The 23,468-nt window shown below is 53.6% G+C and overlaps 10 protein-coding genes across 10 annotated transcripts; 6 read left to right on the top strand and 4 right to left on the bottom strand.

Moving 5' to 3' along the window:
• Positions 1-2,072: 2,072 nt before the first annotated feature.
• Positions 2,073-2,729, top strand: AYO20_01506 (hypothetical protein; the record flags this gene model as incomplete). Its single annotated transcript, XM_022639812.1, has 1 exon — positions 2,073-2,729. The coding sequence occupies one exon, from the start codon at positions 2,073-2,075 to the stop codon at positions 2,727-2,729; it is 657 nt and encodes a 218-aa protein (XP_022504200.1).
• A 1,200-nt stretch (positions 2,730-3,929) lies between these two features.
• Positions 3,930-5,381, top strand: AYO20_01507 (hypothetical protein; the record flags this gene model as incomplete). The annotated part of the gene is made up of 1 exon (XM_022639813.1): positions 3,930-5,381. The coding sequence occupies one exon, from the start codon at positions 3,930-3,932 to the stop codon at positions 5,379-5,381; it is 1,452 nt and encodes a 483-aa protein (XP_022504201.1).
• A 719-nt stretch (positions 5,382-6,100) lies between these two features.
• On the bottom strand, positions 6,101-6,862 carry AYO20_01508 (hypothetical protein; the record flags this gene model as incomplete). The annotated part of the gene is made up of 2 exons (XM_022639814.1): positions 6,101-6,748; positions 6,821-6,862. 2 exons carry the CDS (start codon positions 6,860-6,862, stop codon positions 6,101-6,103), a joined length of 690 nt encoding a protein of 229 aa, XP_022504202.1.
• Positions 6,863-8,814: 1,952 nt separating this feature from the next.
• On the top strand, positions 8,815-10,053 carry AYO20_01509 (hypothetical protein; the record flags this gene model as incomplete). The annotated part of the gene is made up of 3 exons (XM_022639815.1): positions 8,815-8,920; positions 9,010-9,280; positions 9,369-10,053. 3 exons carry the CDS (start codon positions 8,815-8,817, stop codon positions 10,051-10,053), a joined length of 1,062 nt encoding a protein of 353 aa, XP_022504203.1.
• Positions 10,054-10,591: 538 nt separating this feature from the next.
• On the bottom strand, positions 10,592-11,848 carry AYO20_01510 (hypothetical protein; the record flags this gene model as incomplete). The annotated part of the gene is made up of 1 exon (XM_022639816.1): positions 10,592-11,848. The coding sequence occupies one exon, from the start codon at positions 11,846-11,848 to the stop codon at positions 10,592-10,594; it is 1,257 nt and encodes a 418-aa protein (XP_022504204.1).
• Positions 11,849-12,518: 670 nt separating this feature from the next.
• AYO20_01511 (hypothetical protein) lies at positions 12,519-13,711 on the top strand (the record flags this gene model as incomplete). Its single annotated transcript, XM_022639817.1, has 3 exons — positions 12,519-12,756; positions 12,831-13,565; positions 13,692-13,711. 3 exons carry the CDS (start codon positions 12,519-12,521, stop codon positions 13,709-13,711), a joined length of 993 nt encoding a protein of 330 aa, XP_022504205.1.
• Positions 13,712-13,960: 249 nt separating this feature from the next.
• AYO20_01512 (hypothetical protein) lies at positions 13,961-15,586 on the bottom strand (the record flags this gene model as incomplete). Its single annotated transcript, XM_022639818.1, has 1 exon — positions 13,961-15,586. The coding sequence occupies one exon, from the start codon at positions 15,584-15,586 to the stop codon at positions 13,961-13,963; it is 1,626 nt and encodes a 541-aa protein (XP_022504206.1).
• Positions 15,587-16,352: 766 nt separating this feature from the next.
• Positions 16,353-18,029, bottom strand: AYO20_01513 (hypothetical protein; the record flags this gene model as incomplete). The annotated part of the gene is made up of 3 exons (XM_022639819.1): positions 16,353-17,681; positions 17,731-17,842; positions 17,899-18,029. 3 exons carry the CDS (start codon positions 18,027-18,029, stop codon positions 16,353-16,355), a joined length of 1,572 nt encoding a protein of 523 aa, XP_022504207.1.
• Positions 18,030-20,150: 2,121 nt separating this feature from the next.
• AYO20_01514 (hypothetical protein) lies at positions 20,151-21,298 on the top strand (the record flags this gene model as incomplete). Its single annotated transcript, XM_022639820.1, has 4 exons — positions 20,151-20,252; positions 20,299-20,340; positions 20,461-21,013; positions 21,075-21,298. The coding sequence occupies 4 exons, from the start codon at positions 20,151-20,153 to the stop codon at positions 21,296-21,298; spliced, it is 921 nt and encodes a 306-aa protein (XP_022504208.1).
• Positions 21,299-22,198: 900 nt separating this feature from the next.
• On the top strand, positions 22,199-23,419 carry AYO20_01515 (hypothetical protein; the record flags this gene model as incomplete). The annotated part of the gene is made up of 2 exons (XM_022639821.1): positions 22,199-22,716; positions 22,885-23,419. 2 exons carry the CDS (start codon positions 22,199-22,201, stop codon positions 23,417-23,419), a joined length of 1,053 nt encoding a protein of 350 aa, XP_022504209.1.
• Between the last annotated feature and the right edge of the window lie 49 nt (positions 23,420-23,468).

The raw sequence follows: 23,468 nt of genomic DNA on the forward strand, positions 1-23,468 counted from the left end.
GTTACACCGATGCAGAAAACAGTGGGGAGCCCTACGAGTGCCGGGCAGTCATACAGTAGTCATCGCCGTAGACCGACTGTTATGTTTTACCAACGCATGCTGCTGACACCAAGGCGGAGGTCGCGGTTGAGGCTGGTGAGGCTTGTGCAAGGACTGAGCCACAAAAGCGTCTCTTGCCAGCTGGTGCCAGTGCCAGTGCGAGTTCACCAACTCCCTAGGTACCTACGAGTAATGACGAATGAAAGCAACACACGAGTTACCTGCCTACCAAGGCAGAACAGTCCACGTACGTATGAGTACGTCCCTCACCGTGGTATGTACATATGTTAGTAAAGGATGAAGAGTCCCTCGTATACCGAGTCATAATTACGAACAACTGCCTGGCAAACCTTCAAACCACGCGCAATCCTACTGAGTACGAGGTGCTCGTAGCGACTCGTAAGTAGATAGACTGGATAAAGTTTGCGCTCGCTGCTGCAACGCGCCCACGCCGCTGAAACCGTTGAGCTCCGCCCGTGGTTTCAGACTCAGCCCAGCCAGTGCGGCGGCCCTCGGTCAGAGTAACAGGACAAGCTTGGACGAGATCTCATGGGTCTTTGTCGTTCGGCGAGTACTCGGTATACGCGCTCATACAGAGTTTCATGTGGGAGGGATAGGTACAATCGTTCCCTACCAAACTTGGTACCAGCTACTGCCCACCGTGCTCGGCCTCAACCTCAACCTTGTAGGGATATTGTTGAATCTAGCGTCAAATCTCATTCAAGACGCCGTCTACCTACCTGCAAGGACCTAGGAAAACGTAGCTTGCAGTAGTACTCGGTCGGGACGTTGCCTTAATATTCCCGAGCGAGCTTGTTTCACGGACAGGGCATCTTGCATCCCCGTTTGACGGTGCAGTCAGGAGCAAACTGCGAAGCAAACCATCGCTTCGCTAGTCTACACCAGACACGAGATGGTGGAAACACAGGCTCAGCACAGGCTCAGTCAGTTTGTCACAAGAACCGTGGCTGTATGCCTCCTGGAAAGATAAGCATGGATTCATTCAGTCACATTTCCTGCCCGCAAACCATGAACTCGAGTGAATCAACTCCATCAACATAATACCCTCTTCCAAAAGTTCCTTCCAGCTCTGCACCAACATCACCTCCGATTTCTTCTCCAGAACCTTGCAACCAGGCAAGAGTAATGATGAAAAAAAAAGAACCAAGTTCTTTTGGAATGGCCAAAAAATACGCGGACAAGAGCCCCGAAGGACACTTGATGGCGACATCCTCCGCGATGTGCAATGCAGGGACACCACTATAGCAGGCTCAATGCTTGAGCTGAGTCGCTCCCACAAGGTCTATTGAGAATGTTAGTCATCTATGGCGATGTCATGGTGCACGGGGGAGGGGAACGTACAAGTATGAAGAAGAAAAAGAAAAGAAAGTCAAGTTGGATCGAGGGACGAGAAAATAGAAATAGTCGAATGGCAATGCCAAGCAAAGTGTCCAGGAATGCCAAGACTTAGACCTCTAGCCGCCAAGTCTCGTGTCACTGTCGCTGTCACTGCCGTGACTGGATGCTGTCCCTTGGCCATGAATTTGGACTCGATAGGTACTTCACTTGTGTCGACAACTCTCTTCTCTTGTGCATCTCGTGGTATCCTCGGTGATATTCTAATGATGTTCTGATATTGTTCTCCCTCAATCTCAGCGCTTTCTGTATTTAGTCCTCAAACCTTTGCTCGGCATCCTGTGCGAATCAGTTGACGCGCGATCCTCATGAATGGTGAGATTATATGATCCGTCTAGGCATTTTCATCCTGCTCCAACGCGCGCGCTTTTGTTCCCGCCTGGAATGAGGACTTTGTGACGGTAACTTCTGCAATGCTTGGAAACAGCCAGCGCAGTCTGGATTCTCAGCAAACATGGTTGCTCAACCAGTGGTTCGAGCGGCTGATCACCCCTCAACACGTCCTCATTTTATTCAACGTACAGAAATTAAAAATCTCGGTGTATCGCTTTATTGTGATTAACCTCCTGCTACTATTGTGAGAATATAAATCCTTCCCTGCAGCGTCTGAAACATCCATGGCTCCTGTCGTGCTCGAGGATATCGAGGTTCCAACTCAGATGGGCCTCAAAGGAAGTGCAATTGAGGCCATCGTTGGCATCGCATTCATGATAGGCATGGTTGTGTTTTTCGTCGTCCTAGGCTTTCTACGCCACAATGTGGTCAGGGTTCATAATAGTCGCGGACGACGCTCCCGACGACACGTCATATTTGATGCTGCGGAGTGGACGGCGACGAACAGTCTGCCACCTCCACCAACTTATGACTCCCTCTTCCCTGATCACGGACACTCCCAGCCTCAGCTTTGGTCAGGCTCGAACAGATGGAGCGCGACGAACTCACAACTACAAAACGATGGCGATACTCACAACGCTCCCAACGCCACTGTTGATGCTAGTAGGGAAATCACCGACGAGAGAAGCAGCCATCCAAACTCTTCAACATTGAGTCCGTCCGTTTTACCCCCTCACTACGGACGAGATCCTCATGGACTGCCTTCCTACGAGACCTTCGCTTTTGCCGACGAAGAAGACCGGCTAAGGAACACTTGGTCTGCTGTGGCAACTCAAGAACCCCAAGGGCCTCGTGAGGATGCCTCGTTGCGTGTGCCCGCAAGGATTCTGCGGACAGAAATCATGGTTACTCAGAGAGAGATATCCCCCAACGAAGTATGAAGAGAGAGAGCCACCACCACAGCCAAGGTTTACGGATTGGTAAAATTACCCAGCTAATATGCACTTTTCTCTGCGTTTGTAGCTAACCCACTTCCTCTGCTCCAGGTAATGATGCTGCTCTCAAACAGGCCAGAGCCGAGGACGTTTACTCAAACCTGCCATGAGTACTGGGGTGAGTTTGAGGGGTGGCAGAAACAAAATTGCAGCCCGATGAACCGGAAAATATGGGCCCTCGTCCGAGATAAAATCTTGCTGCAACCGCGCAGCCTACAGAATGGGATCGGGAAGCCTTCAGCCTCCTTCAGCCTCCTTCAGCGATAAAGGCCGCTGCTCTTTGCAACCCCCAGCAATCCTTTTGAAGTTCCTGCGTATACCAGACATTGCAACTATCCGGTCGCTTTCGACTGCCACGTCTCCAGAGTCGTCACCTTGAAACAGTGAACAGAGTTCCCAAGGCCAGGATGGATGGCTTGAGTTGCTATTGAGCCTAAAGCCAAAGCCAAATCTACGACCAAGACAGGTAGTCGGGAAACAAGAAACAATCGAACAATATTACATTTACATTCGACACCCTCCTACCCAGGTCAGTGACAAAGGGGTGCAACTACACGACGGGACCAGAAGGGCCATGACCGGGCCAGACCAGATGCCTTGCAACTCCTCTTCCCACTTGTTCATGCTCACTTACCACTTCCATTCGGTCAAACCGAGACAGCGTCTCAGCGGGCATCAAAGGACGTATGTCTTTCGATATGGATCAGGGGGTCACGGATATTGGTTGAGGTATTGACACAGGAGAAAGTCGACAACGACTTACACTTGTGCAATCTCGCAGCAGCGCGTCGCTGGTATCTATTTATAACTACATATCTATCGAACTCGCCAGCTCAGGGTCGTCCATGAAGACCATTTACACAACAACGACTTGACTTCTTCTCATTTCTGTTCATCAACCCGGAAACATTCCCTCTACTCTTTTCCTCCCTGCAGTAAGCGACACAGTGTGGCACTCGCCCCTTTTCCTACGGTTATCAATCCATTTTCACCCATTTTGTCCTCATCTACTCTACATATAATCCCGCTCCATTCCAAGAACGCGACCCAAATCCAGCCCAGTCTCCATCGGAGCATCTACACCCATACCTACAGCACATCCAAGTCACTGGCAGTGACGAAACAGCAGATATGAATGAACCAGCCATGATATCCTTCTTCAGCGTCACAGGGGTGATCCTGCTCGTTGCTGGGATAGCAATCTGGAGGACTCATCACAAGAGCCACATGCGCGGCCAAGCTGATGACACAGCGATTCACAACGACGGCGGCGGCGACTCGGGGAACGGCAATCAAGATGCGGACAGCATCCGTGCAGGCAACGCTCCAGTCATTGATGGGCAAGCAGACAATCGAGGCGGAAATTGGAGGTGGAGAAAGATCATTGACGGCGTCGGTTGGGCCCAGGTACCAGACGGGCCTGAAGATCGAGAAGAGACGCGAGTGATAGCAAGACGACGAGGTATCAGGGAGAAGCCTGAGCAAGCGCTCGTATCTGTGTCTATTGGCAGTGCTGAGGGCCAGGCAGGGACGAGCTACGCGAATGATGTTGAGAAAGGAGGATCACGGCCTACAGATGTCATGTCATTCGAGAACCTTGGTGGGTATCGATACGGCGATTTTGCATACGGCCACGACAACATGGCGCCGCTTCCGGTTCCTGCTTCGGTCCAAGACCAAAACCCATTGCACCGACATTCACCTAGCATCGTCGAAGTCGAAGCCGTTCCGGCAGGTTCTTATCTTTCCCGGATCCCCAGCACAGACTCGAGGGAATCGGGACATGGGTGTCGACTGACCTCGTACAATGGACTGCCGCCTGTACACCAGCAGCAAAATGACAATATGATGGCGGCACTCCCGATCCCGAAGGACCACCCGCTCTACCAACACCATCCGGTTTCCCAAAGCCCAGCGCCGTCTCAACCCTCAGATCAAAGCTCAGACCACAAGCCCCCGGCATTCCACTACGAGCGCGACAGTCTTGTCCCTGCACCCCTGAATCCCCGTCATGGAAAGCGCTGCCTCGACGTCGATCAGAGCCGCGAACCAACTCCAAGTACAGACTCGGTGCGCGCGGCATCCGGTCTCACGCTGGAACGCCCTTCGAGTGCTCGGTCTCAGCCTGCTTCAGCCTGCAGATCAGTGTCACGGGAATGGCCTGAGCCTCGATACAGCATGTTTGAAAGTCCCCTGAGGCAGCATCCACCAGAGTTGTTCCTGGACCTACCAGGCCCAAGGGATGTGTCGGCGCAAACTTCATCCCAGGAGCCACAGGAAATGCTAGCCGGTGAGACTGGGACGAAAGATGATGATGATCTCCGAACCGACCGGTCTTTGACGACAGAAGTGAAGTCTTCATGTCCAACACTACACCAGCCCGTGAACGGATCCGATCAGCAGCGTCACCATCACCATCCTCGTCAAGGTCAAGGTCAACGCCACCGTCATCGCCATTTCAGCTCGTGCGACGCCGGCTGGACGACCGTCCCTCTCACCCCATCATCACAGTCCACCGCCGCCAGCAGGCCATCGAGATGGAGTTGGACGGCAGAGGATTTCAGGGTGGTGGGAACGGACAGGGACAATGTCGTGTGAAAAGGTCACCCAACAAAAAAGGCTGAAAGCTATCCATACAAGGCAAGGTGCTCATGGGGTCAAAGTATGAGTGTATGATGTTGGTGAGTGGTTCTGGAGTTTGAGGTTGGCGTATGTATGTAGGTAGGTAGGCACGTAGGTAGTCTGGGAGCAACACACAAATGATATCTCTAGCAAATTCCAGATGCAAGATATCCTCTTTACATGTTGATTCCTCTCCACCCGCAAGGGACGGAGGGGCCTGTAAAAACCCCTTTGCAAACATTTTTTCAAGTCCAGAACTTTCCCATGTTTTCTGTTTGCATGCCTTGGTCTTGCCGTGACTTTTGTCGATGCAAGATCCTCCTCAATTCGGTACGACGCGATGGACACGACATAGGTAGCTCAGTGCTTGTCCGCGAACAGCCCCTCTTCTCGATCAGGTGTAGAGGCGCAGTGTCTGGCCCTGTCTGCATGCTGGACTGCATGAGAGCTTTCATCGCTTTTGACTGGAGAGTGGGAACACTCAATATCCCATAGGATCCAGTCAGAGCGACGTGCTGGATGGACTATGTGTAGAGCGTGGAACGTGTCCAGTTTGCTCGGTCCTCCGCCGGCATGTGCAGTCTTCGGCGGCACCTCTCTCGGTGTGTTGATACGCCACTCGAAGTGGAACTAGACGCGGACTTTGAATGGGGATGGCCATTACATCCATCATTTCCTGTCCCAAGTCCAGATTATCATCTCTTGTTCCCAGCAGCGGCCCATCTCTCCCTACTCTTGACCCCGACGCCTTCATCCACGGAGGAGCCACTACTGCCACCGGCAGCCCAACCCTCGCCAATCTCTCCCACAACTCGTCCTGGACGGCCCGCGATGACAGTGCCTCCAGCCCAGATGGTATTCGGGGGCAGAACGGTGCCGTCCAGGATTCTGACGTTGTCCTTGATCATGACCATGTTTCCGATCGTGCAGTTCGCGCCGATCCACACGTTGCTCCTGATCTCGGCGGCGCGGATGTGGGTGTTGGGCCCGATGTAGACGTAGTCTGAGATTCGGAGCATGAAGTAGGTCATGATCTGCTGCGGTTCACCGCCGTTCGGGTTCGGGACCGTCGTCAAACGCGAAGGAGGGTGAAGCGTGCAGCCGGGGCTGATGAAGACATATCGACCGAGGTGAATCGACGTTTGATCTTGCGCAGCGGATTTCTGATCGCCGCCTGCTTGTTGTGGGTGTTGTTGGTGGGAGGAGGAGGGAGGCTTAGGCTGCGGAGGCCGAACCAGGTCTCCGTGGATCACCACGTCTTGCTGAATGACACATTTCCCAGCAAGGATGATATGGCGCGGCCCCAGGACACTGGCTCGGCGACTGATCTTGTTGCCAGTTTCCTAAGGTCTGGTCGTCAGCGACACTGCGTAGCGTGAATGTTTTCTTTTCTGGGGAGGGTTAATCCGACTGACGGTTTCGATATATTCGCCCCGGACCGAAGGTTTGGGTGGCATGACTCCAGCAGGTTTCGTATGCAAGGCTGCAAAAGGGCCCCAACAAAATATCGTGTCTTGAGACGAAGGGTTGTCAAAGTGTTGTTGATCAACCCATGGTATTCTGTAGCGAGCACGATAATTCGTGACACACTCAACGCGTGGCTTTGGGGGGTTCCGCGCAGTCGCGAATGCGGAGAAAAAACTACGTAACGGGCAAGCAATCAACCTTCTTCTCGCCAACTATGTACTACTCGGTTGCAATTGACGGGCTGAATACTTTGTACGACATTATTGCACAATTCTCGCAAACTTCACTTGAATTCCACCCTTATTCCCAGGTCTCAATGCGGACTCTCGGCTGTCTCTGGCCGCATGCCCACAATTGCCGTGTCTTTTTACCTGCTTTTCTTTCCGACGTACCCACTTCAATGCCTCGACGATGACAACAGATATGGACCCAACTCGCTAGGCGTCACAGGGGATCCTCGATACTTGAATCTCGTACGGTCAGGCCACAAGGCACGCAAGACTTCTCCTTCTCGCCTAATCGTGCAGCCTCGCAGCCGAAAAGACGTTGACTAGCGCCGCAAAGAGGAGCCCTAGATGGAGACTGACTTTCGCCCAACACATGGTTCGCTGTTTCTTCAACGGCTTCGTCCGACGGTCACGCCCTTATTGCTCAATAACTATGGTCCGGGGGTTCAAAAGGCTTGCTTCCATCGGTGATTCTGGAACCCAGCATTTGTGGACCCAGGCTCCCGCTGTGGGTAGAACACAGGGCAATCTCGCAAGGAATACTTCGAGAAGTGGTCAGACCGCAAGTGATGCACTGCCTACATTGTACAAGGTCACACACAAATACCGAGTATATCCGAGTGCAAAAATACTGGCACATTACCGACTGGAGTAGCTGGACAACGGCTTCTGATCCGTTTTGTACCCACAGAGTCGGGTTTGGCCCAAACTGTGCCGTCCTTATACCTACCTGTATGAGTCCTGCTCTTGCACTTGTGCGGTTCCCGAAGGTATCAGGTAGCGAGTCCCTGGCAATCAATCTCCGTGCCCAGACCCTTGACGAGACCTTGCGCTCCAACATGGAAGAACGAGGTGACAAGTCATCTCAATTCATCGTCAATGATCGACGTAACTCCTGACCACATGGCTGCGCCCTAATGGTTTCTAGAAATGTCAGCTTCGGATAGACATTGCCGGCAAGAATGAAGGTCCTGGATCCGTGGTTCTGGACATCCCCACAAGACGCAACAAAGTCGACAGGTTCACTACTACTTGTGCTTGTAGATTTCTACAACTAGAGAACATGGCCATGGCACCAGGAGGTTGGAACATGCCTCATGGTGTGTCAAACAATTGCTCTCGTGGCTTGTCTTCCCGACTTGGCCCTCGGGTTGCGGCGAGAATCAACGTCGAAATCACCTTCTAGTTCTTCGGTTATTCCCACCGCTTGGTCTATCAAATTCACTAACGGGAAATTCTCGACAAGTCCATTTCCTATTATTGATCAGCGAGTGGCGTTATCTTTGTTTCAGAACCCAGCGAGCATGAGGTTCTGTGCCCTGGGCTGGCCCCCATGTGGATGATGGTCACGCCACTCCACGTGGAAACGAGGAACGTGGGTTGCTCCCTAGCGGAACGGATCGAAAAATTTATCTTCAACTCGTCCCAATCGGGCGTCAACTATGGAGATGTGTCGGTGCAGACAGTTCTCGGTGTGAAGGATAGTCGGAAAGCTCCTCCTGGGTCTGACAAAGCGCACAGGATCAATCCGATCGGCTTTAAATCATGGGTCCGCCGTCGCGAAGCGCAGCTGGAGCCGTGCTTCATCAGGCTCTCTATTTTGTATCTCTAAGTCGAGGAAGGCTTCTCATTCAATAGATCAATCGCGTGCGGCCAAGCTGCTTCATTAACCTATTTCACGAACATCTACTCTTTTGGCACTAATTGACGGCACGATGGACCATATTCCAAAGGACATGGAACATGTGGACCGGCGCGAGCTGTATACATCGCTTCCAGTTCGAGTCCAGTATCTCCAGCAATTCCTCGAATTCGGGGCAGGTGAGCGCTCTTCTCCCTCGTTGAGACCTCGAGATTGAAAGGACAGGGAATTGTAAAGGACGCCGCTGCTGACCACTGTGCTAACTCAGATGATGTCGTCGCCCTGATTGAGGGTCAAAAATATATCAAGGCCATCATTCCGGCCATTGTCAACATGGTGTACAAGAAGCTGCTGAGGCACGATATCACAGCTCGAGTCTTCAGTACGCGAGATAGCCGGGTTGAGGAAAACCCCACCAAATGGATCAAAGAAGACGACGCTCAGATCCGGCACCGAAAGATGTTCTTGAGATGGTATCTCACGAAACTCAACTCGGATCCCAGCAAAATGGAGTATTGGCAATATCTAGACAAAGTAGGGTAAGTGTATATGTACCTGCCTGCAAGACCTTGGAAGCACCGATCTCTGTACGAGCCAACTTGGGCCGTCGGCCTGCAGCACCTCCAGTGAGAAGAAACCATCTGACCGCAAGGCTCGTAGGTTGATGCATGTGGGCAAAGGACGCCGCAATCCCCTCCACGTGGACTACATCTTTCTCGGCGCGTGTCTGGGCTACATCCAGGACTCGATGACAGAAGCCATCCTCTCGCACCCGCGGCTGGAACTCACACAGAAGATCGCCATCGTCAAGGCCATCGGCAAAGTGATCTGGATCCAGAACGACCTCATGGCGAAATGGCACATCGAGGACGGGCGAGAATTCCTGGACGAGGAGATCGAGGAGGACATGGAGGCCGAGGCGCGCGAGCCTGAGGGGTACCTCAACGGGAAACGGATCCTAGGCGGTAACGGCGGCGCTGGCGGAAACGACGACGACAGCTCGATCGCGGGTACCGTGTCGTCGACGTCGTCGGAAAAGAGCACGACCAGCCTCGGCCGCACCATGGAGCAGGTCCGTCTGTCCAACGAACAGCAACAAAAGTTCACCTGCCCTTTTAGTGGGATGACGAGCTCGGCCGGCCCCGAGGACATGGAGAAGCAGCGAGCCACCACATGGCGACCGAGCCGGCGCGAACTGGTACAGGGCGAGCCGACGTCGCCTCCTCGTGTGCCAACGGGTATCCCGCGACTCCGCGTGATTGACGGCAAGACCAGCTGTAAAGAGAACCTGGAGCCGAATCCGTTTATATAGGCAGGGACCACACCTGGGCACTGGCATGGCAAACATTCTCAGCGTGGCGCCAGAGAGTCAAGTCAGCCTTTTCGGTTTTCGACCCCAAAGTGACGATACATCAACCAAAATAGTCGAAGCAAAGTTCCCGAGATGTGATGCCGATTGCCGACACGAGGTCCCTCGAAGTGAACGAACGAAGGAACGAAGGAAACTCTCACCGTCGTTCCTCGCCAGAACATCCCTTGCCGGGCACGTGGTGGTGTCGTGGTATCTCTGTACTTGGTATCTACCTATATACAGTACGAGGGACGAGGACGAGGTACTGTACAGTAGACATTGAACGGAGTTTACCCGTTGAATTTTTGATTGAATCTCAAAGACCTTTTTTTTTTTCAACTTTCGCTTCCATTCTCTATTCCCATTCCATTCTTTCACGGGCATAGCACTAGGTGCGTAAGTCTGAAACGTCTCTCTCCCCCCCCTCTCTCTCTCTCACGCACAATCTTACGGAGAGTATAAGAGATGGGCGTTTCCCTGACATGCCGCAGATCTCTGTTTAGACAATGCGTATAGCCAGACTCGCGCCAATATCTAACAAACCCGCGCGACCGTGGTCACCCTCGCTCTCACTGTCTAGACTTTCAACGGCGCGATTCTCACGCGCCTCAGCGAACTCAATCATCGCTTCATAACTCTCGCTGGACGAACCGACAAATGTCCCCCAGTGGACTCCGACGGTGTTGCGGGATTGGACGTCGAGATGTATCGCAATGGCGTCTGCTGGAGAGGCGTGGAGTGCCGCGGGGATGTCGTTATGGGATAGTCGAAGCCCCATGTACGAAAAGAATCCAAGAGTGCCCCCGCGCCATATAGGAATGAATGAAAGATCGATAGGGCCGAATTTGTCCCCAATCTCCTTGAAGATCGGGCAGACGACCTCTGATCTCGACGTCCTCCGATAGCCTGTATCACCGGCGTGGTAGATGACCCCTTGCCTGGTCGCCTTCGATTCGCTAGATTCGTCCTGTGAGCGGAGAAAGCGCTCGACAACCCAACCACACCACAGCGTCCGCCCCTGGTCTACAGGACTCCGTGCAGAATTGTGCTGGGCAGGGACACACGAGAACCGGAAAATGATCTGATTCGTCGACGCTGGTGTGGGTTGGACTCCAAAGTCTTCTAGACTGTATTCGCGATTCTGCCACCAGTCCATTTCGCAGGTTTGTGCATCCGGGACCCCCATAGACGACATCCACTGCTTGATGCCCAGCCCGACAAAGAACTTGGCCCGGGGGAATTTCTTGAGGACTCCCTTGATCGAGGCGGCATCTAGATGGTCGTAGTGGTTGTGGGAAATGAAGACTGCGTCGCATCCTGGCAGGTCCTCGGGTTGACAGGGGGCTTGCTTGAAACGAGCGACACCACTATTTTGAGTCGGCCCTGCTCGCGTGGAGAAGATGGGGTCGAAAAGAAGCCATATGCTCTTGTGCTCGGAGTTCTCGAGCGGTGGCACCTCGACCAGGGCACTCGCATGACCCAACCATGTGCCGATGACACTGTTGGTCTTGTCGAGCTTCTTCTTCTCCAACTCCGCTGTTCCCCAGTCGGGAGTGACGACGTTGAGTTGTCGGGCTCTTTTGTGGCTGCTCAGGTCATCCGTGTACCATCCAAGTGGAAAAGATGATTGAACGAGTTCCGCCCACGTTGGGGTTCCTGCGGAGGGCCATGGATTGACGAATGCGGTGGCCGAATTGTTTGAGTGGTGAGCGGGACGTGATGATTTCCACTTCGGACCAGACGTCGTTGTATTCATTATAGAACGATTACCGCGTTGCCATGATAATAAGGTTGCCTTCTACGAGAACGGCTGGAAGATAGAGGGAGCGGTGAAGTGGATGGGAAGATGCAGTAGGATAAGGATCGGAGGTGTCATGGCTGCATGGGTGTGTGACGCTGATGAATCTGATAGGGACCAACAGTACGAAAGGGCAAAGTACGATGTACGAGGAACAGACAAACCAATGACGACATGGACACAAGAATAGTTGGAGTCTCTATTGAGACCAACTTCAGACTACCTCGTACTCGGGTACATATTGACAGACCTTTCCTGCATTTATTCGCCATGGCCTTGTGTCCAACTGTGTTCGCGTCTACTACTACACGATGGCACTGCTCCAAGCACTGAGGCTTGACAGCAATAGTTTAAACCCTCCAACCTGGGTCACGCGCTACAATGAGATGTCACTACTGCGCACAACCACCTGGCGCGAAATGGACAATACTTCACTTGTGCTGTAGTCCTCAATTGTCCCTTGAACATTCATTCACTTTAACGATTCATTTCACTTCACTTCACTTCACTCACCCATGTTTGTCAACGCCCGACTTATAACCTCTTGCTTGACACAGGACCTTGCTTAGATCCTCTCTCCCGCAAATGTTTCCCCCAAGTGACGACAGATTCATAACATAGACGAGCCATGTCTTCTTTACCAGGAAAGCATATGATGAAGGTCACAGTGACGGCGCGTCAAGAGCTGGAAATTCACGTCGACGAACCGACGAACCTTGCGTACTTCCCAGAAAGTGTTCCACACATCGTCCTGGAACGACTTGCTCATCGAGGCCTCAACCTGACCAGCATGCAAGTTGCTTCGAACCCAGGCAACATATGTGGTCTCCAGGACGGTCAAGAACTGGCTTCTACGGCGATGAAGGGTACACAACTTCCTCGTCAAACACGGTGGAGGAATTTCCGTCATTTCCCCCGGATGCTGACACGATAGAATTAGATAGCGCTGTCTTCCACATATTCAACCACGACCATTCGCTTCCAGCCTGGAACAGATTGCCGGACAACATGCCCAATAAGATACCATTATGGGACAAACAGGAGGCACCCGAGGCTCGACAACTGGCTCTGTCTACACAAAAGCCCATCACTTGGTTCTATGATCCAGTTCCACGACCTGGTACAAAGCCCACACTGTCCAGGATCGCACACTGTCCTGCTCTGTCATCTGCTCCTCCCAACACACCCCTTGCTCCCAACCTCGTCTCTGCTGATCCGGCCGAAGACAACCACGCTGCGACAGAGGCTACGCGTCTAGATGCGCAGGAACCCATGGAGGAAGTAACACCCGCTGCACCACGCGCCAAAGGCAGAGGAAAAAAGAGAGGAAAGAAGAAGCCCAAGACGATTCGCGTCCAGAAGCAAGCCGACATGGTGCCACACCGACCAGTCACGTGCTCCCAGATGGAAAAGGAAGCTGGCAGAGTCATCGACAAGCCAAATCGATCGGGGAAAGGCACGCTGACGACCGAGAAGCGCAGGAGGGGCGGCATCCACGACAGGCCAAACTTTACAAAGCAGGTCGAGCGTGTCGGCATCACACAGACGGTGCGTACGTTCGGGCACAAGCACCAGCGCCGATTGAAGCAGAGACTGGCAAAGGCCACGGAGAAGCGGTGGCAAGGCCAGCCCAGTGGTCTGACCGAGGACGACAAGATCGACGTGATTACCCAAGGTGAGTTGATTGATATCTACCTCCTCCTCCTCCTCCCGCTACACCCTTCCTCATCACCTTTTCTCTCACCAGTCTCCATCCCATCCCATCTCTCTTCACCGTGGACGATATCCTAACAACAAACAGAGCTCCAGAAAGCGTTTTGAGACGATGCGGGATCCAGATACGACGGACGCGATGTCATTCTTGCGAAACAACTCGGGCGCGCAAAGACCATGGAAGTTTAGGATAGGGCCTAGGGGCTTTTTTAACCCAGACTTGATACTGCGTAACGTGTTGGACTTGGGGGTGGTCCCGCTTCAGGATCAAGTTCTTGGGGTGATTGATGATGAATGAGCATTGGGCTATTGCAAAACAATCCAAGAAGGAGCTGAGATATCCAATGATATGATGAACTAAATTGCCAATCCACTCAGATTCGCCGCGTCTGCCCTGTCTTTGTCTAATTCCTTCTTCTTAGCACCTTGTACACCTGTAGTTCCGTTTTCCTCCGCCGCTGCCGTCGCGTCTCCGGGCACCTTCATACCCCATTTAGCACAGATCCGCCTCGCTACCCCTTCACCACTCCACCACGCGCCCGTCGTCGTTCCCAGCGCAATGAATGGCGCCGTGTGTTCGCCCGCCAACCACAGGCCTCTTTCCCACAGACCCCCCGCGTCGCGCATGACCTCGATGTCCTCGTCACCTCGCTCGAGGCCGACCTGGAAGTTGCAGTAGGAGCCGTTGCCGGCGAATGGGTCGGCCTGCCACCTCGTCATCAGGAAGGACTTGGGCTGACAAGCCGGGCTGCTGGGGTCGTAGTTGGGGAGACGGGAGTAGAAGGCGGATGCGAAGCTGTTGAGGACTGCGTCGTACTCTGTCGAGTGTGTGGCGAGGTCCTTGATGGACTCTACGACGTGCGTGCCGCACGGCCCGTAGATGTAGAACAGCAGCGTTGGCTGTGTGCAGGGTGGCGGCAGGTGAGCGAGCGACACCACGGACTGGTTCCACGCTTCGCCGCACACATGAGGCACGTAGGCCGGATCGTGGAAGTGGGTGTGAACGGGATAGCTTGACAGGTCGGGTTTCCCTTCCGCATCGGGAGAGAGCCAGAACGCAGAGGGGAAAGTCACGTAGAGCTTCTCCAGGCGTCCGTAATTGATGTGAGAGATGGCCGAGGCCAGTCTCGAGGGCAGTGTCGGTGTGAATGCTCGAGCGTGATGTCGTTTGAGCCAACCCAGAGGACATGTGATTACCACATCGTCAAAGGTAGACTGGTCGCCACACGAGGCTGTGACGATGACTTTGCCATAATCATCTTTGTCACCGTCGGATCTCGTCTCGAAATGAACGACTTCGGTCCCCAGTCTGAGGTCGACTTTGCTCTCGTCTGTGGCAACGCGGCCGATTTCTTTCAAGATGTCCTTGTACGTTCCGGCCACAAAGACATTTTCTCCTTCGATGCATTCTTCCAGGAAGAAGAATTTAAGGCTCTGTTTCTCAACCGAGTCGCCCACAAACGGTCCCCACATCTGCGCTTCGTGGAGAAGGTCTTGTCTTTGCTGTCGGGTGAGCTTCTTGTCCGTGTCGAGCTTGGATCGAAAGTACTCAAATAGACTGACTCCGGGATCAATGTCGGCCGAGTGTTCATCTGAGTATTTGAATGCGTCGACAATCATTTCCCACATTTTGCTCGACAGCGCCACCGCTTCGGCGTCTGGTCTCCTTTTCCCTTCGCTGTCGAAAAGCGCTTGATGCTCTTCCGGCTCCAGGATGGTCGTGCCTGTCTTCTCGGCGAGATGCATAATGGGATTTCCACTGGTGCCGTGTATCCAATTCGGGCCCATGTCCACGAGGTAGCCACCTGACTCCAGCTGGTCGACCCTCCCACCAATACGATCCCGGCCTTCCAGGAGTGTCACCTTGACGCCGCTGCGAGCCAGGACGTCCGAGCAGCGAAGCCCTGCAATGCCGGCGCCGATGACCGCCACGTGGGGGATTCTGCCTGAAGACAACGTGCTGGCATTCCGCAGAGCTTGCATGGTGGAAGAGGGAGGTGAGGATGAAGAGGGCATGGGACCATTCGCATTGCCATTGTGCGCACTGTTAGCAAGGTCCCGAGAGATTCGAGACATACAATCCAACCACGGAGTTGAAGGGCCCGATGATCTGTGCGACGATAGGTGTCGTGGATGGGGGGTTCGTGGGCGAATGAAAGGCGGTGCTTCGACAATTGTCCGTGCTTTTGCAGGTGTGGAGGGGCTGCACGTCTATCAGTCGACTAGAGGCCCGGACTCGAATTAACAGGAAAACAATATTGGGAAGAATGTCGACAGCTGGTATCAATCTTTTCTAAGGATATCACTCAGTGTTAAGTATTGGCTCAAGGACAGGATCGCCCTACACTGGGTCGTTGAAATCATGATATCGCCGTGCGCTGGCTGGTACGTAACTGTCGCTGCCCACGTGGATGTTTATCGCAGTTGCCGACGCTGGCCCAAAGCTGACGTCAAGATAAGCCCAACTTTGTAGGATCAAAGAGACCAGGATAACAAGAGAACAAGACGACGGTTTCAAACAAATATGACTTCTTTCTTCAGTTGACTTTCCAATAGCAATCATGATACATGTGGTTATTGATCTCTTTCGACACCCGGACTGGCTGCGAACAGTCATGCAGATACAATGCAAACATCCCCCATGCCCTTCTGTGTTATCCCGAATTATGCCTCCGTAATTAGACAAATATCCTTCCCAGGGTCATCATGTTGGTTTCCATCCTCATCTTTGGTGATTCTGTGAGCATCTTCATCTCGACCAAGCTCCCTGGCTAAGCGAAAGCAGGCCGTGAATGCAGTCGAGTTCTTCGCCTTTGGCTCCCTCCTTTGTCGGAGATTCAGCGACTCTAGGTCTTTCCTCCGACCGCTTGCGTGACGAGGTCAGATCCGGAAATGTCATCTCTTCATTTTCCTGCAGTACCGGCCGGTGACATGTGCTGGTCTGGGTTCTGCGCAATGGATGCTCCGATATTCTGGTCCCAGGAGCCCAGTTCTCTTTGTCCGAGTCTCCAGACGGTGACCTGATATGGCCGTGCTGAGCCTTCGATTTCCCACTGGACGGGTCAATGGACGCAGCCAGACCTTGCAAACGTCCCAGTGAGGATTGGGCGCGACTTAGCTTCGGTCTTCCTTCGTTCGCACTTGCCCGACGAGCATTTGTCTTGGACAACGACAGGCTTAGAGCCTGCAGACGTGGCTTGAAACTGTTTGATCGAATGAGGTTGATGGCGCTGACAGCAGAGCCCGCACTTTCCGCTTCCGCCTGGGTCGAGAGCGCATCCTTCGTCTTGCTGTCGCAATAGAATTCCCAAGTTCTGGCGTCACGGGACCGACCAAATCCAGCTCCAATACTCTTGGGTCCTGAGTGAGGAGCATTGTCGAGGAACACTTCCACTCCATTCGCAGCACTCTTGCTGCGAACCAAGGCTGCCTTTGGCCTGCCATGTGTGGTCGGCATCGCGGTACGTGGCTTTTCTGGTGATGGCGTGGGCTCATTGTTCGTCCGAATCTTGACTGCCCCATCCACAGTCATTGCCAGCCGTACAAAACTGGACACTCTCACAAGGGGTTCCTTTGGGAGAGCAGTGTCGAAGATCTTCCCCTGCCCGTCTAAATATGGACTAGAAGGTTTTGCACCAGTCATTTCATCGTGGTCACGTTTTCTAGTGCTCCCACCCTCACTGCTAACTTCCGACTGTCCGTCACAATTCTCGGGCCCTTCCTTTTGAGCTTGTCCTGGAGGTGGTGTCCCGACCGTGAGCGCGTCCTTTTCAATACTGGATGGCGGTGTACTTCCTTCGGTCGTTTCCTGCGAGCTATGCTTGATGCTTGTATCCTCCTCTGATGGAGTTGGGTTGAGAAGATCATGGATGCTTGAACTTCTCGAGTTAGGTCGGTTGATGGGCTCCACGGGCAGAGGATGCGATAAAGAGGCAGTAAGATCTTCGGGGACAGGAGACGAGCTCATCTGAGGAGGAATAGGGCTGGCGTTACTGTTGCGAAGATGGGCAACGAGTTCATGTGGCTGCAATGGTTTGGAGCGACGACGGTCATTCTGGCGACGGTTCTGAAACCAAATCTATGGGACGGTCAACTCGCTTCACGGTGGCTGCAGAAGGGCAACGTACCTGAACTTCTTTCTCCCCGAGGGCAACCCGGCTGACTATCAGGGCTCTTTCGGCTTTGTCTGGTTTGGAGTTTCTTTGGTATGCAGCTTCGAGGACGGCACAGTCCTGAGGGCTACAAATGGTCAGAAGGCATCATTGCGGCAATGGGCGTGCGCTGGGACAACCAACCTCGTTCTTCTCCTCTTTGCTTTCACCGCTAGAGGGCCCACAGAGGAAGACATATTGTCAGAATGGAGTTGAATGCCATACGCAGCGTGCTGAAACGCTGGCTCGGTCATATTGCGTACATCCTGGCTCATGGCTGTAATCTGCAAAAGAACTGGGAGCACAGAGGGAGGGACAGAGCGAAGAGACAGTCAGAGTCGCGACAGCAAAACAAGGTGTAAAGTGGTCTAGTTTCCCTACCGCGACGGTGGGTTGAGGGCGCGTCACGGTTTGCCAAGAGAATGAGATCAACTCGACCCACCATCGCAGTCGCAGTCGTAGTCGCAGTCACCGCCATCCCCATCCCCATCGAACCCTCAATCTTCATCTCTCAACCTGTTTCCTCTCTTCCAGACGGTGAACCTGTGAGCCGTCAGTTGCCAGTGTCAGTACTCGTCACAACAGAGATCAACATGTGCAATAATAAATTGACTACTACCTTGAGGATCGAGGATCCACGCTATGATCCCTCCCAACCTCCGCGGCGTCTCGCCCGTCGACCTCGACGAAGAGATCAAACCACTTCATTTCACACCTAGTTCTCGCCCCTTCCTGCCATTCCTGCTCATCCTTCCCATGGCGACGACAGTTCAAAACTTCCAAAACTTTGACTATTATGCCACCTTCTGTATCTGTCAGCCCGGCCCCCAGGACTGGCCCCCGTGGAAGGTTCACGGTCGAGGGCTTATTAATACGTTACCTCAGACTCAACAGGGTGTTACTTCCGACTAAGCGCCCATCGCGCGCCCAAGACGCGAGAAAACGTGACTGCTACAACTTGTGCCGAGGACGACCGCATTGCCTCTCTTAGATCTCGGCTTCAAGACATTCCGTATGCACCGAGTGCCACAAAGCTTGCGGGAAGGGCACCAGGGTTGTCAAGCAAGTTAAGTTCGTCTTCGGCCAAGATCCCATTCGTTTCAAGAGGAGAATTGCCTGTGCTGGGCATTGAAAAGTTGATCCTCGGGTGCTCCGCAGTCCAGGGATGAACGATGACGACTTCCATCTTTGGTTTACAGACCTGTGCGTCGAGCTCGCTTGCAGTATCTCCATCTTCCCTGGCGCGAAGCCAAGTGGTACCGATCCCGAGATTCGAACGTTATTTTGCGGCCACATTTCATCTGATCCTGGAGCTCTCAAGGCTTTGTAGAGGGTGCGTGGAGATGCCACTGCTGCAGGCCTGCGCACTTTGGCGCTCCCTCGCGTGATAGGAGATCGCAACAGGCAGCAAATTCCACTTGTTTCCGTCAAGTCACTAAAGATTACGAGTCAGCAAGTCAGAATGACCATACGGCTGAAGAGGTCCCTTACATTGCGGGATGGACCCATGGTCACCTTCCGCGGTGGGCCTGATAGGGCTGACCAACGTGCCCAAACTTCCTCTGGCTTGGGTCCAGAATACCACTAGCCTCTACCATTGTTGCACCAACCACTTCGTACATTTTTAAACCTCGATCAAAGGACAGAGATCCGTCGCCAGACGGTCGTGCAGAACCTCAAACCTCGGCATGCTCCTCCAGAACCACTGGTGTGTGTAAAACCCACCAATCGTGGCTTTGCTACTCGCAAAGATGCGACAATTGTTTGTTCTTACCGATGTCTTTCCACGATCGTTAACCTTCCTCCAAGTGGATGCCCGTTTCTCTGCCTGTTCGATATGCACTGCACCGGGGACCACGACTTTGTTCCTCCTCCACCCCATCCAACGGGACCAAAAGTTCGCAAAGGTCGCTGGGGACTTGCACTTGCGCGTGACCATTGGCAAAAGACTCATCCTTCGCAGACTTCCTTCGATGCCTACTCCTCTGCCTAGCATGACTCTAGGGACAGCCACCGTCATTGGTAAGGAGTGATCGAGAACTTCTGTCCTTGTCTGCCTTGTGTAGCGTCCTGGTCCCCTTCCCCCCGGATCTAGGCCTTATTGGTGGTCTATTCCCATTCTATGGGTCCACCACCTGGGCCTTAATACTCCTGCTTGACCCTATCCTGGGCGAGAGATGAACTTATATTCACCTGTCATCCCTATACATCTAGCTAGGCAACTCTGGTGTCATCAAAGTGCATACATGCGCTTGCATCAATGCACAATCTCCTGATATTGCCCTGATTGATTTGACTCACTGCAGAATAGCCGCCTTTGCCACGATGCCGATCTCTGGCAAATATATGTCCCAATGTTTGAGTCCAGACAGCACCCTCCTGGCCACAGCGCAGCCATGATCAAAGTTGCAGTGATCGGCACCAATGGGTTGGCGCAGTACATTGCCAACAGCATAGCAACACAGACCTCCCATCAATTCATCATTCTGTCTCGAAGGGTTTGTGAATGCCCTCTATTCATTAACGGTGACTGATGAACAATAGCCTAGTCCAGGTCTGACGGCAAGAGGGTGGCAAGTACTTCAGGTAAGTCGTCAGTGTATTTTCCTCATGTACAACGCGACGGCGAGGGTATAACTGTCTGAATGTACGGGCAGGATCGGTATTGTCCGGGAACTCTTTTCAACTAATCATCACGATTGACAGGTCGATTACTCCAATCCTTCGGACCTCAAGTTCAAACTAGCCGGTGTCGACACTGTCATTTCTACTGTCAGTGGTAACGCTCAGCTTGCGCTGATTGATGCGGCGGCGGCGGCTCATGTGCGTCGCTTCGTCCCCTCCGAGTTTGGTGGGCCTCCTTCTCTGCGTCCACAGAACGATCTTCTTGACAATGGTCGCCGCGCAGCCATTCTTCGACTCCATCAGCATGAATCTTCGGGCATGCGCTTCACTGTCTTTACGTGCGGTGTTCTCTATGAGAGATTCGCCCCCGGAGGGATGGCGGCCTCACAAATCGGTCTGCGCAGTAACATCGGGCAGGAAGGCGACTATCTGATGGATTTTCGCCGGAGGCGGGCACAGGTGCCTTATCTCAACAGTGCCGGACAGCCTGCGACAATTTGCATGACTTCGGCTGCGGATGTTGCAAGGTTTGTGGTCGCAGCCCTGGACCTGCCTTCGTGGCCGCGGGAATTTCGCTTGCGCGGTGAGCGTCTGAATGTGCGAGATATCGTAGCCATAGCTGAGGAGATTCAAGGTATGTTTCAGGCGCCGCAAAGACCTTGTTCTACCCACCGTCCACAACTGACTATTTAAAGGCCGGTCGTTCGAAGTCTCTGGGCATACAAGGAGTTCTTTACAAGACGCATTGACCTACGCTCGAGCTGTTGGGGATCATGCACGAGAAACTCGAGTACATCATCTGATCACGACCGCCGAAGGTCGCTACGACTTTGTTAGCACCAATCTCAATCAGCTGGTGACAGTACGACCGGAGAGCTTCCGCGACTGGCTTCTGCGTGTATGGTCATCCGCTACTTGAGACACAATGCAAGGAGAAAAGGCCCGACCGAGGAAGACTCGTTGAAGGGTTACATTATCTCGTATACAGTATGAGATCTTTGGACGGGTGTGGGAGACTGTTTCGCCAATAAGGACTCGACTTTCCATAACCAGTCGACATACGAGGCTCTTTTCCACATGTGGATGCCACCGGGCCAATAGGCCGACCAGGACCTGCAAGCTGCCAATGAAGCACTCCAGAAACGGCTTTTGGATCGAGGCCTGTTGTAGAAGGACAAGCTCTTGGAGTCAGCAGAGGACATGTCTCCGTTGTCCCTTTGATCGAGTCAGGGCACGACGAACGGCCGAGGTAATAATGTTCAGAGAGGTTTTGATCGACTCCACCACTACAACAATCCCTCCACCCAGAGCCACCCAGAGCCACCCAGAGCCACATTTGGAACCTCTTGGGTGCTTGGGACAAACCGATTCCCCTCGCCCGTCGTCCATTTCCTGGTTCGCCATCACCCAGAAGAGGCACTTCTCATTAACAATTTGCTTACTCAAGCCTATTCTACTCCAGTGGGGGATCATTCGTTCCGGTTCTCGCGACCGCACACCTTTGTCCTTGTCAGCTTCTACCAGTGTGTTTTAGATATTTAGGAATTAATGATATCATGAGAACGTCATCCTTTTCTGTCGCCTTCTACGTTTGAACATAGTACGCACGTATAGTCCTCTCAACCTTCTACACTTTCAGATCCTAGCAACCGGAGTCACCGGGTACCTTTTAACCCTATCCTCTGAGAGACAAGGTGCGGGCGTGTCTATCTCACAGAAAATCACCCTCCAGAAAGAGCATCGACTCGTGCTGACAAACGTGACTAAGAGAATTCCTTCGACCCAAGGCCCAAGCCGTACTCGGTAGGGAAATTCCAGGATGAAGGCTGTCGTGATCAAGGGCAACGAGGCCTACCTCGACCGGGACCGACCCAAGCCCAAACTCCGCGACGACTACATCCTCGTTAAGACTGTCGCCGTGGCCCTCAACCCGACCGACTGGAAACACGCCACCTTCGGCCTCGCCGCCGACGGGTGCCTCTCGGGGTGTGACTTCTCGGGTGTCGTCGAGGAGGTCGGCCCCGCCGTGACCAAGTCCTTCTCCAAGGGCGACCGGATCGCTGGCGTCGCCCATGGCGGCAACGCGGTGCAGCCCGAGGACGGCGCCTTTGCCGAGTACGTCGTGGCCAAGGGCGACGTGCAGGTCAAGATCCCGGACTCGCTGGGGTTTGAGGCGGCGTCTACCTTGGTCCTGGGCATCACCACCGTCATGCAGGGCCTGTATCAAAAGGCCCTGAAGCTCAATTGGCCCACGGACCCGATCAAGGACAAGACCTACGTCCTCATCTATGGTGGGAGCACCGCCACAGGGGCCCTGGGTATTCAATTCGCAAAGTTGTAAGTACTACTCTACTCTACTCTACTCACATACAACCCCCACAAATCATCCTCGCCGTTCACACCATCATCACCACCACCACCACTACTCATATCATCCTCATCGAAACAAAACCTGACTACCCTCCTCTTCCCTCACTTTTTTTCTTTCTAAACCCTGCCCAACAGATCCGGCTACACGGTCATCACGACCTGCTCGCCCCGCAACTTCGAGTACGTCAAGTCCCTCGGCGCGAGCGACGTCTTCGACTACAAGGACGCGGAGGCGCCGGCCAAGATCCGCGCCCTGACGGACAACAAGCTCACGCTCGCGTGGGACACGATCAGCGAAGAGTCGAGCGCGCGGTTCTGCGCCGACGCGCTGTCCAGCTCCTCCCACCCCGGCGTCCTCAAATACGGCTCCATCCTGCAGGCCAAGTCGCCCCGGCCCGAAGTCGAGAGCGTCACCACGCTCATGTACACCATCTTCGGGGAGCCGTTCACGTTCGGGCCGCAGCAGATCCCGGCCGTGGACGAGGACTTTGCGTACGCCAAGAAGTTTTTGGCAGTGGTCGAGGACTTGCTCGCGCAGGGCAAGTTGCGGCCGCACAAGGAGCGGGTCGGCAAGGGTGGGTTGGAGGGCGTCTTGCAGGGCCTGCAGGACATGAAGGACGGGAAGGTCAGTGGAGAGAAACTGGTGTATTTGGTGGAGGAGACGCCGTGATGGATGGATATCTTTTGGGGTTGGTCAGTCTGTTCGACCCCTGACCTTG

Source organism: Fonsecaea nubica (assembly GCF_001646965.1).
Source record: "Fonsecaea nubica strain CBS 269.64 chromosome Unknown Scaff6, whole genome shotgun sequence".
Taxonomy (NCBI): Eukaryota; Fungi; Ascomycota; class Eurotiomycetes; order Chaetothyriales; family Herpotrichiellaceae; genus Fonsecaea; species Fonsecaea nubica.